General features: G+C 37.1%; 1 protein-coding gene across 3 annotated transcripts; it reads right to left on the reverse strand.

Annotated features, from left to right (window-relative positions):
* Positions 1-9,720: 9,720 nt before the first annotated feature.
* On the reverse strand, positions 9,721-15,611 carry LOC110928968 (GPI mannosyltransferase 1). 3 transcript variants are annotated; one of them, XM_022172043.2, is made up of 7 exons: positions 15,381-15,611; positions 14,980-15,081; positions 13,194-13,473; positions 12,164-12,235; positions 11,324-11,506; positions 10,714-11,237; positions 9,721-10,631 (listed from the first exon to the last, which is right to left on the reverse strand). In XM_022172043.2, exons 3-7 carry the CDS (start codon positions 13,462-13,464, stop codon positions 10,326-10,328), a joined length of 1,356 nt encoding a protein of 451 aa, XP_022027735.1. In that variant the 5' UTR covers positions 13,465-13,473; positions 14,980-15,081; positions 15,381-15,611; the 3' UTR covers positions 9,721-10,325. The 3 variants fall into 3 exon arrangements, with proteins under 3 accessions (XP_022027735.1, XP_022027734.1, XP_022027736.1); XM_022172042.2 differs by lacking the exon at positions 14,980-15,081 and having other exon boundaries at positions 9,748-10,631; XM_022172044.2 differs by lacking the exons at positions 12,164-12,235; positions 14,980-15,081 and having other exon boundaries at positions 9,748-10,631.
* Between the last annotated feature and the right edge of the window lie 222 nt (positions 15,612-15,833).

A 15,833-nucleotide genomic window follows, 5' to 3' on the forward strand; every position in this document is an offset into this window, starting at 1 on the left:
TATATGGGCGAAAATGCCGATCACCTCTTTGTTGGGCAGAGGTGGGTGATAGTCAGATCACGGGTCCAGAACTGGTGGTGGACGCAACGGAAAGAATTGCACAGATACGACAACGAATGGCGGCAGCTCATGACCGTCAGAAAAGCTACGCTGATAACCGCAGGAAACCACTCAAGTTCCAGGTTGGGGATCTAGTGCTACTCAAAGTCTCACCGTGGAAAGGTGTAGTTCGTTTTGGCAAACGAGGTAAACTTAACCCACGTTACGTTGCACCGTTCAAAATTATCGAGAAAATAGGCAAGGTGGCCTACAAACTGAACCTACCAGCAGAACTCGGTGGAGTTCACAACGTATTTCACGTGTCAAATCTGAAGAAATGTCTGTCAGATGAGACCCTCATAGTTCCTTAGAAGGAGCTCACTATCGATGATCAGTTGCGATTCGTCGAGGAACCAGTTGAAATTACGAACCAAGACGTTAAAGTCCTCAAGCACACCAGAATACCTCTTGTTCGAGTTCGTTGGAACTCCCGTCGTGGCCCAGAGTTCACCTGGGAACGAGAAGACCAAATGAAACTCAAGTATCCCCAGTTGTTCAATAACAAGGCAACTACTACTGAGGCTGAAGCTACTACAGAATTTTGGGACGAAATTCCAAATCAACGGGGGGATGATGTGACACCCCAGGAAAACCGGTAAAACCACACAACACAACTAGCTCCCTCAGTAACCGCATGCTAAATTTCGGGACGAAATTTCTTTCAAGTTGGGGATAATGTGACAACTCGAGTTTCCAAGATTCCACTTTCGCATTTATTGCACGTAGACTTGTTTGCTTTGTAATTGTACACGTGGATTATGTATTGAGAAGTTTGTTTGATATGATTATCTATTTAATGTGATTAAGGTGTTTATCATGTATCCTGTTTGAAAACTTAAACTACTTAAACGGTCCGACGAAACACAAGTGTTTCGCCATAACCCACACCGACGAAATAGAGTTTTGTTTCGTCACAAGCATCCCGACGAAACGGGTGTTTCGCTGGCCCACTGATTCGCCGAAGCCCATTAAGGGCCCAGTATGTTACGCGTATACTTATTAAGTCCCACTGTTTCATTCGTCACACTGTTGGCAGTTTAGAAACCCTAGAACTCTCTCTCCCCTTCTGTGTGACGGCAATTGAAGAGAACCCCAGGCACCATCCATCTCAATCTATCTAAAACATCTGGCGGTACGGTTAGTGTAAAACTCTATGATTTGATGTAATTGATGTGTGATGAACCTGGTGTGCAAGATTAGGGTTTTCGTAAACCTTAGAAACCTAGAATAGTTGTGCCGATAATTCGATGATTGTATGTGATGTTGTTTATATGAAAGCTTGATGATTCTGTCATTCATGATTGTAATTGGTTACATTCACTACTCATGTTTCTGCTAATATTGTAATTGTGTTAACTAGATACATTCAGATCTCAACATAAATTGAATAAGGGTACCTTGTGGTTTTAGGGATTCATGCTAGATAGTATGTGAAATAGATTAATGCATGATTACCGTATGATTGTATGATTTCCGTATGATGATGATAAACTGATGATTAGGGTTCCTGTGATATGCGTAACTGTTGATGATGAAAACTGTTGACGACGTAACTGATAACACGACGAAACAGGAGGGTGTGTTTCGCCGAGGGTAATTGCGACGAAACAAGGGGTGTTTCGCCGAAGATTATCACGACGAAAGGGATGGGTTTCGTCGAAGGGTTGCACGACGAAACAAGTGTGTTTCGTCAAATGGGTAAACTGCACAGTGAACTCAGTTAAGTCTGTTAGGGGTTAACTGGGTTAACTAACTGTTGTTAAAGGATAAACATGACTTTGCATGAACTTATATAACTGGTAAATGCTATGTGATTAGTTGTTACTTGCATGTATGTGATGATCTTGCCTGTTAGTCGAACATGTGAATGTCAACTGATTTTGTATACGTGCATACCATAGGCCTTGACTGATTAATTGGAACCAAGTAGTTAACCAAACCGAGCAAACCAAGGTGAGTTCACACTCTTTCCAAGGCATGGGATTCCTGGTGGTTTGGGAATGGGATTGAATGACTACCCGTACTTTCATCACTACTAGACTACTTATCACCGTCCTCGGTTTGGGAAGGACGCCAGTGCTAAAAACTACGTCAAACCTACGTACTATTGTCCTCGGTTTGGGAAGGACACCAGTGTTAGAACCTACGTAAAACCTACGTACTATTGTCCTCGGATTGGGAAGGACACCAGCACTAAATCTATGTACTCGCTACGTACTACTGTTCTCGGCTAGGAAGGGCACTTACGTAAAACCTACGTAAACACATACTTACCATTGTCCTCGGATTGGGAAGGACACATATAGATACAACTAGTCTAGTACTTACAACATGGGAAGCCCCCACTCATTATTATAAAGGATTGGGAACAAGGGTACTGGGTAACGCATGGTTATGAAAAGAACTTACAATTTCTGAAACGAACTTATTAACTGAACAATCAACTGTGAACTCGCTCAACTTTGTTGTTGACACGTTGTTACATGCCTTGCAGGTCGTTAGGTACTCATGGAGCTTGCACAGGGAGGCGCGGTCGTTGTGGGACACGGACAGTGGATGCCATGTTAAAAACATTATAACATTTTCGAACTTAATACTTATGTTTGGGTTTTCACATTTTTGCTTCCGCTAAACACTTAACAATGTTTTGTTTTGAACACCTTTTGTATTGATGGGTTGAACTTTATTTATTACTTGAAATGTTCAATATGATTGGTGGCTTGATCCTGGTCAGTCACGCCTCCATGCGGTGATACCCCGCGAGTGGATTTTTGGGGGTGTGACATACTTGCCTTCATTTTGTACATGTTACATGCTGGTTATGCGTAAACGATTTCGAACTCTATTACCATTATCAAACTTGTATGGCACCTTTACACTATGTGTATTGACTTTATTTTAACGTATGTGACAGGTGCCTAGGATGTTGTGCTTTTTCCTGCTTTTGTGGAATCAAGTAGGATGGAGTCTAGAAACAAGCAAAAACAATTTATTTTATTTGAATCTGAGTTGTCGGAACATTGATCTGTCTTTGAGAAAACAATGTCTGCAATAACTGCTTTTATTTGATATATTATGGTATGGGACATAATGATAAATATCCGGTAATTTTAGTTGTTATGGATTTCTCCTGGACAATCTGTTTCGCTCAGTGCCATGCCCCGATGTTTCCATCATCGGTTGGGGTGTGACAACCATTGTCGGATCTGAAACCACACCACACCAGCCATCATCATCACCCCATCTCGCCAACTATCTCTCTCTTTGTCTCTGGAAATCACCACCACCACATGGTTACCACGCTGCCCCATTATCACCACCGCCACTACACCATACCACCACCAGTCCACCACCAACCCCACCCCCTCCCTGAATGATAATTTGCATTAGAATTCAACAATCAAATTCAAAATACAGAGTCAAAGATGAGATTCAATTTATAGAATTTACAATCAAAAATCAAATCAAGAAACTTGCTCTTTGTTCATTGATTTTCCAACTTAGATCTTCTTAACGGAATAATGAAACTAACAAACTCGAAAAGCTACCTTGAAGCAAAACTGAGATATGAGATATGAGATCTGATCTCAGAGTTGCCAGTCGCGCGTCCATTTTCCGGCCATCTCAAGCGGTACTATTTGGTGGTGTGTGACGGTTGTAGGGTGATGGTGGTGTGTGATGGATGTAGGGTGATGGTGGAGGAGGTGGTGGTGTGTGTGGCGGAAGTGAGTAGTGGTCTGTGGCGGAGGTGAGCGGTGGTGGGTGACGGTGGAGGTGGGTGCAGCTAGTGGTTGTGAGGGTTTTGCAGAGAAGGGGAAAGAGATTGAGAGATAGTAGAGAGAGATAGGGGATTTGTTTTATTTTAATAACTTAAAGGAGGTTTTTTATACATTAATATGTATTTTTATAATTAAAGATTTCTTTATATGTAAAAATAATAAAAGAAAAACCATATATATGTAAAAAGGATCGGATGTAAATGGCAAAAACAAAATATAATTGTAAAGTGACCAAAATACCCTTTAACTTAACTGGGTGTTATGGATGGAGTTAGGCCAGATGATTAAAATGGCAAAGAATGGAAAAAGTCAAGGACTCAGAAGAGAAAAAAAAAACTATCTGGACTAAAATGGTAATTTGAGACAAATATCCGGGACCAAAATGGAAATTTACTCTTAATTTAATTTTTACATATTTTTAACAGCTTTTTGTACCCAAATATTATCTAATCTTATACATGTAAAGATTTAAACACACCAGTTTTGTAGAGACAAATATCCCCCTATGCCTCGTCCCGTCTTCTTCGTCCCCCCAAGTCCGTGTGCGACGTGCCTCTTTCTCTCTCCTCTCTCTTCGTTCACTCCTCTCTCTCTCTCTCTCTCTCTAAAATCAAATCAGTTTATTTTTTTTTAATTATTTTATAAATAGTGTGGGGCCCCATCCTCCACCCTCTTGGTCCATCCCCTTTAGACCCATCCTCACTTCCGATGACATGACGTCCTACGTGGCGGCCCATCCTCATAGGGATGACCCTCCCCATGCCCTCTAGTCTTAGTACTAAACCACTAGCTCATATACACCTAAATTAATGCCTATAGCTAAATGAGATTCATTAAAGTTGGTTAATGGAGTTAGGGGGTGTTTGGGATTGCGTTTTCAACCTGATTATTTGATTATTGTGTTTTGAAATCGTAAAAAATCTATTTTGAGTGTTTGGTAAAAAATTAATAAAAAGTGATTTTTTACGTTTTGTAGAGTTCAAAACGTGATAATCCATAAGTAGGTCACCCCTTGCTGCAGGAAAACGTGATAATCCAAAAACTGATTTTTTACGTTTTCACTTATTTATTTTTTTGAAATATATATACTTGCCAAACACTCAAATAGTTGATTATCTGATTATTGTGATATCAAACAACATAATCAAATCCAAACAATGTTGATTATCTGATTATTGTGATATCAAACAACATAATCAAATCCAAACACTATCTTTCTGCAGCACGTTTTGTTACAGCTAATTATCTGATTATGATTATTCAAAACGCATAATCTATTTTCAAAACTCAACCCCAAACACCCCTTTAATAGGTAAAATAAATGGGTTATGTATGATTTTGGTTGATTTTTAGAAAGTCGATATATTTTGAAGAGATATGTGTAATCAAAGTGTTTTAAATGCTCTGTTTAAGGATATATGGTTAAATTTATTTGTTATTGCAACTATATGCATAACATGTGTATGTATGTATGTATATATGTTGTTTTGTGTGTCATGACTCGAAACTGGATAAAGCATGCACTGATGCACATTACTTGAATTGTTGTCAAACCCCTAGTTAATAAGATATGCTAAATAAATAACCATGGTTTGTAACATTGCGGGAGGATGAATAAATATGTATTGCTTTGTGAAAAAAAGGTACAACATATAAGTGAAAAATGATATGAAAGTGAGAATGGTGTATAATTTTGGTGTAAAAATCAAAATGGTGCATCACTTAGAGTAAAAGTGAAAATGGTGTATTAGTTGGTGTAAAAGTGAAAATGGTGCATCTCTAGGTGTTTTTAAAAGTGAAAACCCTAAAAAGTTAGGGTGAATGAAGGAATTTTAATATTGCATTGTAATGTTTTAAGTTGTATTTATTAGACTATATTATTATATTATTATTAGTGTGAGCCTATGGGTCCACTTTAGGTATTTAGGCTTTCATATTCTCTGTATATATTGTAACCCGTTAGTCAATAATAATATTCAAGTATTTCATCATTTGACATGGTATCAAAGCCTTAGGCTTCTGTTTACCCTTTTCTTCCCCGCTACGCCATCACAAAATACAGACCCTTAGTCGTCACCGCCTTAGAAAAACCCTAGACAGGGTGGCGAGCCGCCACTGCCGTCGCCACCCTGTCCTGCCACTGTTCCTTTTTCGCTTTCTAGTTTCACTTTTTTGTTCACTTCTAAATAAGTCTCAGTTTTCGGTTCTAGGTTCTTGCCATTATCACCAACTTTATTTTCGGAACACCAGAGCATCGCATGTGTTCAAGAGCGACACTCATAATACTATGGCTCATCTTATTGATTCCGTCTCTCCGTCATGCCGCTCCTTGCCGCCGCTGCCTTTTAGACTACAGTCCGCCGTCGCGCCGCTACTCGCCGCCCTGCCGCATTGGATGCTTCTTTGTGAGATTATAGAATCATTCAAAACTGTGGATTCTTATTGAAGATTATGAATTGAACATTACAAGATTGTGGAATTTTGGAAGAAACTTTGACCGAATCTAAAGACCGTTTTTTATGTTATTCCAGTCTTTTCTTCCATTTCCTTCCACTTTGACTGCGGGGAGTATTAGGTCATGTGTAGTCATAAAGTCCCTTTGTAGGCGTTATGCGACACGTGTCGTGTCACGTCACACAGGGGCTTTATGGGGCGTTATATCACTAAAGCCCATAGTCATAAAGCCCCTCCCTCATCATTACTCAATTAATTAATTTTCAATTTTTTTAACTAATTTCTAATTTTTTTTTTAAATAAAAAAAACATTACAATAAAATTAAAAAAAAAACACTAAAATAAAATAACAAAAAAGCATTACACTAAAAAAAACAATACATGTATTCTTCGTCTTCATCGTCGTTGTCTCCTTCCTCTTCGTTTTCTCCAGCATCCAAACCTATGTTTTCAAAGTTCCCAACTTCGAATTCCTCAACTTCTTCTTCCTCGGAATCTTCTTCGTCGTCATCATCGTGTAGAATTGGGCGAATAACCCAAGCATGCTCGACCAAATCCGCCTTTAACGTGTTATGTAAATTCTTAGATCGCAATAGTTGAGCATTTACGAGTCTCTCTTCCATTGTTGCTTGGGTTCCTTCAACTACATCTTCCGGAATATAGTTTTGGCATATCGCTTTTCCATCATCCTCTATGATCATATTATTCATAATGATACAAGCATACATGGTCATTCGTATTCTATTCTTATGCCACATACGACAAGGATTTCTGATAAAATGTCATCGTTGTTGTAGAATCCCAAAACACCTCTCGATGTCCTTTCGCGAAGACTCTTGTAGTTTTTTTAAAATATTGTATTTTCTCATCGAACGTTTCAGAAAACGTTTTAACAGTATTCGAATACCAATCATGCCAAGTATTCCATGCTTTTCTAGATGCACCTCGTATATTAGTTGAAGGTCGTTCGAAGTGGGATTTCTTAAAAAACGTTTTCCATATAACTGGCATATACCTAAAATTTAATTTAATATACCCTCCTTCACGGCGCTATGTTGATAACGCTGGACTCAAGAAAATGCCTCATAGCGCCGCCTGTAATGGTGTGGCGGGCGCTATGAGGCGCTATATCTCAAAAATATGCCCCCATGGCGCCCCACTGCGTACGGCCTTAGACTATATTATTATCATTATTATTAGTGTGAGCCTACGGGCCCACTTTAGGTATTTAAAGTTTCATATTCTCTCTATATATTGTAACCTGTTAGTCAATAATAATATTCAAATATTTCACCATTTAACAGTATTGTGATGTTGCTGTGATAAACTGCATTCCCTGCGTGTGATTGGAGGATGCATAGTACCTTGCTATGTTAACCCAGTATGAATAAAATGGATCCATTTGATTGTTCAAAAAAAAAGAACTTGATGTAAAAATTGGAAATAGTGTATTGTTTGGTGTAGAAGTGATAATGGCATATCACTTGGTGTGGGCTTGACTTATGGGCTGTTTGGCAATGGTTAAGTGCTGAACGAGTAAGAGGTCTGAACCGTTAAGTGCTAAACCAGTAAGAGGTCTGAACCATTAAGAACCTTTATAATGATTAACCGTTCAGAGACAAATGTCTGACCAATTCAGATTAAAGGTCTTAATTATTCAGACTCTGTATAATGCAAATGCCTTAACCATTCATGGCAAATGTCTGAACCATTCAGACATTACTTGTGAAACAAACAGTCTGAACCATTAGGTGATGAACCAGTAAGAGATCTGAATCATTAAGAGTCTTATTAAGAGGTAAACAAACAGCCCCTTACAATAATAATTGAGGTTAATAAACCTCGAGGTAAGGTGTTGCAGAAATTAAATATTCACAAAATGGTGTTAATTTATACGTTTATAAGCATAATAATCATGATTTGCTATAGGCATATGGATGCTAATGAGTGAACAACATTTAGCTATTACACGATAAACTATAGTTTCATATACAGATATATATGACATTATTGGTGTAATTGAAATTATGGAAATTCACAATTTGGATTTCAAGCTGTGAATGATCACGTTAGGATTATAAATTTCACACAAGCGTGATGCGGTTGGTTGGTGTGATTAAGGTCTAAGAATCCTATGCTTGGCAACAAAAACCCAAACATGTCACTTTGCACCTTAAAAAAAGTCATAATTGGTCAGAAAATAAGTTAGGATGGGTTTTAAAATATCCATTTAAATTTTAGAGTTAATTACTGTTTTCGTCCCTTTGTTTTGTCAAAAATCACTATTTTAGTCCATTAGTTTAAAAATTTTGCGATTTCAGTCCCCATGGTTTCACTTTCGTAACCATTTCAGTCCACCTCGTAACCATTTCAGTCCCTGTACTTACAGAATAAATGGATTGAAATGGTTATGAAAGTGAAACCACAGGGACTGAAATAGTTACGAAAGTGAAACTACAGGGACTGAAATCGTGATTTTTAAACTAATGGACTAAAATAGTGATTTTTGACAAACCACATGGATGAAAACAATAATTAACTCTAAATTTTATTATGGGTTAGGCCTAAAGTCTAAAGCCTAAAGCGCATCACGAGACTACAGTATGAATCTGATTTTTGAGTTGAAGACTTGTAAGATATTGAAATTAGGTTGTTTGTTGATGTTCTGTTACATACGTTCAAATGTTTTTACAGTTCAGCTTTAAAACTTCATATTTCAAACACTAAAAGCAGTAATTGCGGGAGGGAGGCTATTTGTTTTTATGAAAAGAATTTCTTGCACTTTATAAACTTTACTTTTGTTGGTGCTGGGAAATTATGCCTAATTGATGGACTACATGTGGTCGTAAATTTTGTTAGAAGTTACGGTTTATGTACTCTTGAACTGCATGATGGTTGTAAATTTTTGGGTCGGGTTTTCAGTGGTGGGAATATAACCCAATAACCGACCCATTCTAGATTCAGGTTATATGGTTATCGGGTCGGTTTGAATCTCTTTTCCTATATGAAGTAAACATTATCTTATACATCGGCTTTAAGTGTGTATAACATGTTTGTTCTCCTTTGTCTCCTGTCTAGCGTTTGGTTGATCTTTGAACTCATATGGTAGCTTCATAGGTTAACTTGTCGATAGTTTGGCTCATTCATGTCTTGTAGATGTATAGAGGTGCACTGAATGTTGGTGTCTATGCATAGAAAATTTACAGCAAACAAGAAAATTACATAACTCCTAAAGAAAGAAATTAAAGATTTAAAGTAATCAAGACTTCTAATCCTTTAATTTTTTAAAACAAGCTTTTAAAATCAGAATGTTTGGAAGAGAAAAAAAAACTAAAAGAGAGGTGCTAAAGAAATAAAAGGGGCATCCAAGTTTACACATGAAGGAAGAAACAAGAATCATGTCATCAAATTACTATTTATCAAAGCTATATTTGATTACCTTTGTACTGATTTGCAAAGTGATATAGTAAAACAAACAGTATTTAAAAGATAATTAAAAATTAAGTCTTTTCACAGAATGCTAAAAGGCATGGTAACAGGTTTATAATCAAGCCACAAGTCCCAGTCACTGCAATCCAGCACTTAACATGAGCTCGAACCGATACCTGCATACCAAACTGACATGGGGTCTAGCGATATCCTTCAACGAGGTAGATCTGACCGTGAAACTTGGGTCAGCACGATTTGTAGTCTACAGTGCTGTTTGACGAGATCCATAACCCCAAATTTGATGTGAAATTACACAAAAAAACCAACTAATATTCGTTAAAAAATGGTAACTAATAAATGATTTCCGGGTTTATCGTACATGTAATATGAACGAAATCAGCTTGAGGAAAGAACTAAACCACCCAAATTCCATTAGGATGTCGAGTCACTTGTAGTACTCACGTAGTTTTCTTTGTGCAACCCTAAACCACCCAAACATGTGACCCAAAATGGTCAAACCATGAGGCGATTGGTCAAAGTCATAAGCGCAATCTCGGGTTGTACTCACGTAATTTTCTTTGTGCGTGAAGTGACTAGACGCTTAAAAACCGGAGAATACGTGTGTCTGCGAATGATTGTGATCATCACATATATATTAGCAGCAAAGAACAATAAACTTGCAGCCCAAAGTTGTAAGAACACTTGTTTGCCTTTAAATTCAAGCATATAACCCCAAAACAACCAATGAGTTTGAGCTCCAATCCACACCAAAACGCACAAAATACCTTCCCATTTCAGCTTCATTTTGCTCCATGGTAGTATTAGCGGCAACAAACAAAAAAACCACACAAAGTACTGAGCTGTTATCACCTGTAAAACGTGGCATATTTTATTTCATCACACGAAAATATTTACGTATAATAATTGAAAAGGTGGTGGTAGTACAACGAACCTTGTTAAAGGCAACAAATGCCACTGTCTGAACAAAGAAACAAAAGGGGAAATCTTGTGCAAAACGGAAAACTAGAACAATCTGCACTATTAACTGAGGTAGAAACGAGATAAGTTTTTCCAACACCGCGAATTCGCGTTCATAATTGAGATAAATGTGATAAAAGTAGATGGAAAAATTATGTCTGGGATCTGTGCGAGTCAAGTGGTATAACAAGGCCTCGTGCAAGAACTCCCATTCGTATAGATAGAAGAATATTCCGGTGCAAAAGAAGAACACGGTCGCTGATATCAGTCCAAACAAGATTCTTGATCTTGTAAAGATGCTTTGAAAGAAAACCCATAGTCGGTTTGAAGTTTCGTTTAATTTATGTTGTCTTGAATTCCAATCTACGATGGCGGGTTTTTTACCACGTTGGAAATGGTTTGGATCAAGAGTTAGGACAATAGGGAGTGCGTATATTATAGGGTAGATTCTCATATGAACAACAAGCCCGTACCAAACGGCCCCTTGAAAGAGATTACCTACAAACCAAACATAATATTTATTTAATCAACTGGCAAATGAACAATTTAATATGCAATTTTTTTATTGGAACTAGAGATTGTACCTCGCATGATACAAATAATAATCCACAAAATGATGGCGCAAATAATGGGCTCACAGTTGCCTCGCGTTCCGATGGTGAAGGTAAATGGATTAAAAAGCCATACAAGTACAGAGTATATGGTTAGATTTTCAGGTACTCCACGAAGCTTCAGAATAGTGCGGATGAAGTACCCTACAAGTAAATCTGCATTTTGAAGATGATATTTAGCTTGAGACAGAGAGAATAAAAAAAATTCTGATAATTTGCTAACTGGTGACACTAAAATTACAATTTAACCGGTTCTGCCAATTGGAACTACCAAATAGCCCATCAAACAAAAATATAATTACTAGAACGGGATTAAAAAGGAACAACTCAGGACACATTGACACAGATCACAGGAAGCAATGTAAGTAGTAGGTTATCACTATTGATAGGAATCGGGGTCGGCAACGGATAGGATATTTAAAATTCTAAAGAAACGGATAGGCTACGGGTCACTCGAGATACAGATACACCACTCGATCAATCCGTAGGGCACTCTAGGATACAGAAATCACAACCTAAACTTGTGATTAGATTCCAAAGAACACAACACAAAGAGCCAATTTGTGCTAGCAATGGATAAATCTGGTTGCCCACGAAAAGAGAGAAAACACAGAAACAATTTTTAATCATAAACTCACTGCCTTTTCATTAATCATTCGAAGGTTTACATAGAGAAAGTAAAACAAGTGCTGCCCACATTCCTGGTCCTTAGGGAATTGAAAACACTAACCGACCCACTACTGATAAAACATTAACCAACATGCAAACAAAATTAAAACGTCTTAACTAGACAAGGGAATAAATAAAAATTACCAATATCCGAGCGCGATAACCTGCATCTCAAATATTGGTCCTTGACCGATATCCAATCTTTTACCGCATTAACTGCATACGTATGTTGTGTTGGCACATGTGTTGTAATAATAATAATGTTATTATTATTAATTAAAAGCTATAATAATAGTAATAATAATAATAATAATAACAACAACAACAACAACAACAATAATAATAATAATAATAACAACAACAACAACAACAATAATAATAATAATAATAATAATAATAGTAATAATAAAACAATACAATTGGTTGCTGTTTTAGAGATTACTTGTGTCACAAATTTAGGTAAATGATACTAGACACCTTTGGGAAATATATAAAAATATATATATAATTAGCTTGCGCCTCGGGTACGAAAAGCCCGCCGCTTTTGCGCTTTGCGCTTCGCGCCTCAGTTTTAGACCTCGTCGCTTTTGTGCGCCTCTCGCTTTATAAAACCGAGCCGCCAACCTGACCGGTTTAACCCGAACCCAACCCGTTTAGCTAAACGGCTTTGCGGGCTCAATCTGAAACTGACTTGAACCCGTTTAGACTAAACCCAAACCCGCGAATTTAGTGTTAGGTCCGTGTTGTGTTCACGACCCTACAAAGATTCTCTTACCAACTATTTTTATATTTGACTACCAATAGAAATCAATAAACTATTTATGATGTCAAAAATTTTAAGAGATTAAACCAGTTCTATCAACTGGAATTACCAAATAGCCTGATTAAAAAAAAAAAAGTACAAACAGGAAATGTTGACACAGATCACAGGAAGTAATGTAAGTAATAGGTTGATACGAGTCATACGACATTAAAATAGGTTATCACTATGTAATGGAAATGCTGTGACTATAAAAAAAGCAGCAAAATGCAAACTGAAAATTTAATCAAAGTGACGAGGATACACTCCAATCCCGGTCCTTTACTTATACTAAGAGCAACATCAAACGATAACTGTTACATGTAAGGTCAATTTGTAGTCAAACACGCATCTTTTCTGAAATAAATTGTTTACCTGATGCTGAGAAGAGAAACTTTCCCCATGATCGATGAATAAACGAATTTGGCGTGAGTATAAATGCAATCAAAGGAGAGTAACGGTAAGTGGATCTTTTGTAAGGGGATTTTCCATCAACTACTAAAGCAGCAGCATCGGAGAAAACAAGATAATCAACATCTGTGTACCTAACTTCCATATGCGTATCTTGCCATTCTCCATAGACAATTAACAAGACACGTAGAAAGGCAGAGAAAATGATAAGGGATCGAAAGTTCATAACTTCCATTGCTCGAAGCTGCCAAGAAACGATATATACAATAAGCAATTACGTTGTACTAGATGATAAGTCCTCTGATTGGTAACGTTTCACCGATTCAAGCAAATTCATTGTTGGTTCACAAAGTGAATTAGCTAAAAATATAAAACTTCATTACTAAATTATAGAGAACTTAATCATAAATCTATTTCCCAAAAACATATATTTCAATGGAAGACTTAAGCACAAAATTAAACATTTGAATATGTGCAGATTGCAGATCTCTATGTCAATGGCATCAAAGATCAACATATGTATAACTAACCATCTTTCACTGTTTCACGTATGCAAATGCAAATGCAAATGCAAATGCAAATGTAATTTGTAAATGGAAATGAAAACAACATACAAGGATTTCTGACTTTTTGGTGGGTGATAAAGCCAATTCAACTTTTTTTTAAATATTTTATTGTTTTTTTTTATTTCAGTATTTTGGTGTGGTTAAATTATTGCATATCAAAGAATCCAAGAGTATGTCTATGGTTTTATGAAGGATGTGAAGCGATGGGGGAGACATTACATCTACACTTACCTTTTGGTACCATTGTTTAAAAACATATGGTTTTTGCATACTCTAACATTGATTTGGGTTGTTTGGTCTAAATCTATACAGGACTATCCATTTACGCAATGGACCAGAAAGTTCACAACTTTCATCAAAGGATACTTAGCCTAATGAATAAACCCCCATTTAATCATTTATGACATACGCTATCCCAAATCATTTAAAAAAAATGGGACATGAGCTTCTAAATAACAAAGAACCTATTATGCATCATGTCATATCCTCTACAGAATGAGCATATTCATACTTTAAGGACTGAAAATTCGAAAACCACGAAAAAAGCGATCCACTTTTTACATGTTTCCTCAAGCTACTTTGTGACAACAGCTGTACATGTTTCAACACAAGGCCCACGATGACACTTCTCTGCACACCGATGAATCCCACATTGCAGCTTCATATCACATGTCCCACCACAAGAAAGCACTACACAAGTTTCCCACACCCAAGCAGTTTCTCACACCTAGAATCCATCTCAGAACACTTTTTTTTCCTCTTGTACCTTACCACAATGACACTTGTAAATGCCTCTAGCTCTATTTGTCAAGGGTTAAATCACCTTACAACAAGCTCATATGTTTTGTTTAAAGTGTTCAAATTCGTTATCACAATAAGTACTGTTTATGATTTGCTTAACTGTAACAAATGTTGTATTATTTATCAACATGTAAGAGTAACGGAAGATCACAACTACAAGTACCAAAATCACCTCAAATACTAACAGAGGCATTTCATCGAACAATTGGTATGCACAAATTAAATCCAATGTAGTAACATCATTTTCTTGTCAATTAATCCCCAAAACACATGTTATAACAATAATCATCGTGCAAATTATCATTCCTAGTTGATAACAATAAACATAAAATCTCAAATTCTGATAAATAAGTCGTCAATTTTTTTTAAAAAAATTGACTTACAGATGGGGACAACGAAAACTGTTCTGTTCACTACTTCAGTGAACTCTGAAGATCGATCGAGATTCGAGAAGACGATTGAGTGTACTAGTAAATCAAAGGGAACTGAAGAGGGAAGACCGATTAGTCGATTAGAGTCGTTGTCACTGTGTAAAGACTTAAAGGACTAAAAAGGACATTCTTTTACAAGTGAACTATATTGTATGCAAATCAGAGAATTTGTAAGCTAAAACTAAGGGTTCACGACCAAAAAAAATCTGACCAAATGCCATAATCACAGAAATCAAGCAAATCAAATCAAACAAATTTGACCTTGTGTGGTAAATGCCATAATCACATATTCACATAAATCAAACAACCAAGAACAAATGAAATAAACAGCATCAGCCGGAAACAAGTCTGACCTTGTGTGTGGAAGGAACGAAATCAGCAGCGTCGCCGGAGCTGTTGTGGGTGCCTGATCTGTTGTGGGAGCCGGAGCTGCAGGGTCGCTTTGGTGGGAGATGGAACTGGCAGGGGTGAGGGAGGCTGTGGAGAATGCGATGGGTGTTGCAGCCGGACGGAACTGTTGAACCAGACGACTGCTGTGTTGAAGCTTGCTATTGCAGCGTAATGTGTAGGGCAAATATAAAACAGGGGTAATCCGGTAATTTTGTTTTTGAAAAGTTATAAGCCTGCTCAAGAGTAAATTGCCATTTTAGTCCCTGAGTTTTGTTCAAATTTGTCATTTTGATCCAAATAGTTTTTTTTTTGCATTTGGGTCCCTTACTTTTACATTTTGTTGCCATTTTGATCATTTTGTTTAACTCTATTAGACATAGTTTAATATTATGTTATATTAGAGGGATTAGAGTGTA

This window comes from Helianthus annuus, chromosome 3, assembly GCF_002127325.2.
Source record: "Helianthus annuus cultivar XRQ/B chromosome 3, HanXRQr2.0-SUNRISE, whole genome shotgun sequence".
In the NCBI taxonomy this organism is placed as follows: Eukaryota; Viridiplantae; Streptophyta; class Magnoliopsida; order Asterales; family Asteraceae; genus Helianthus; species Helianthus annuus.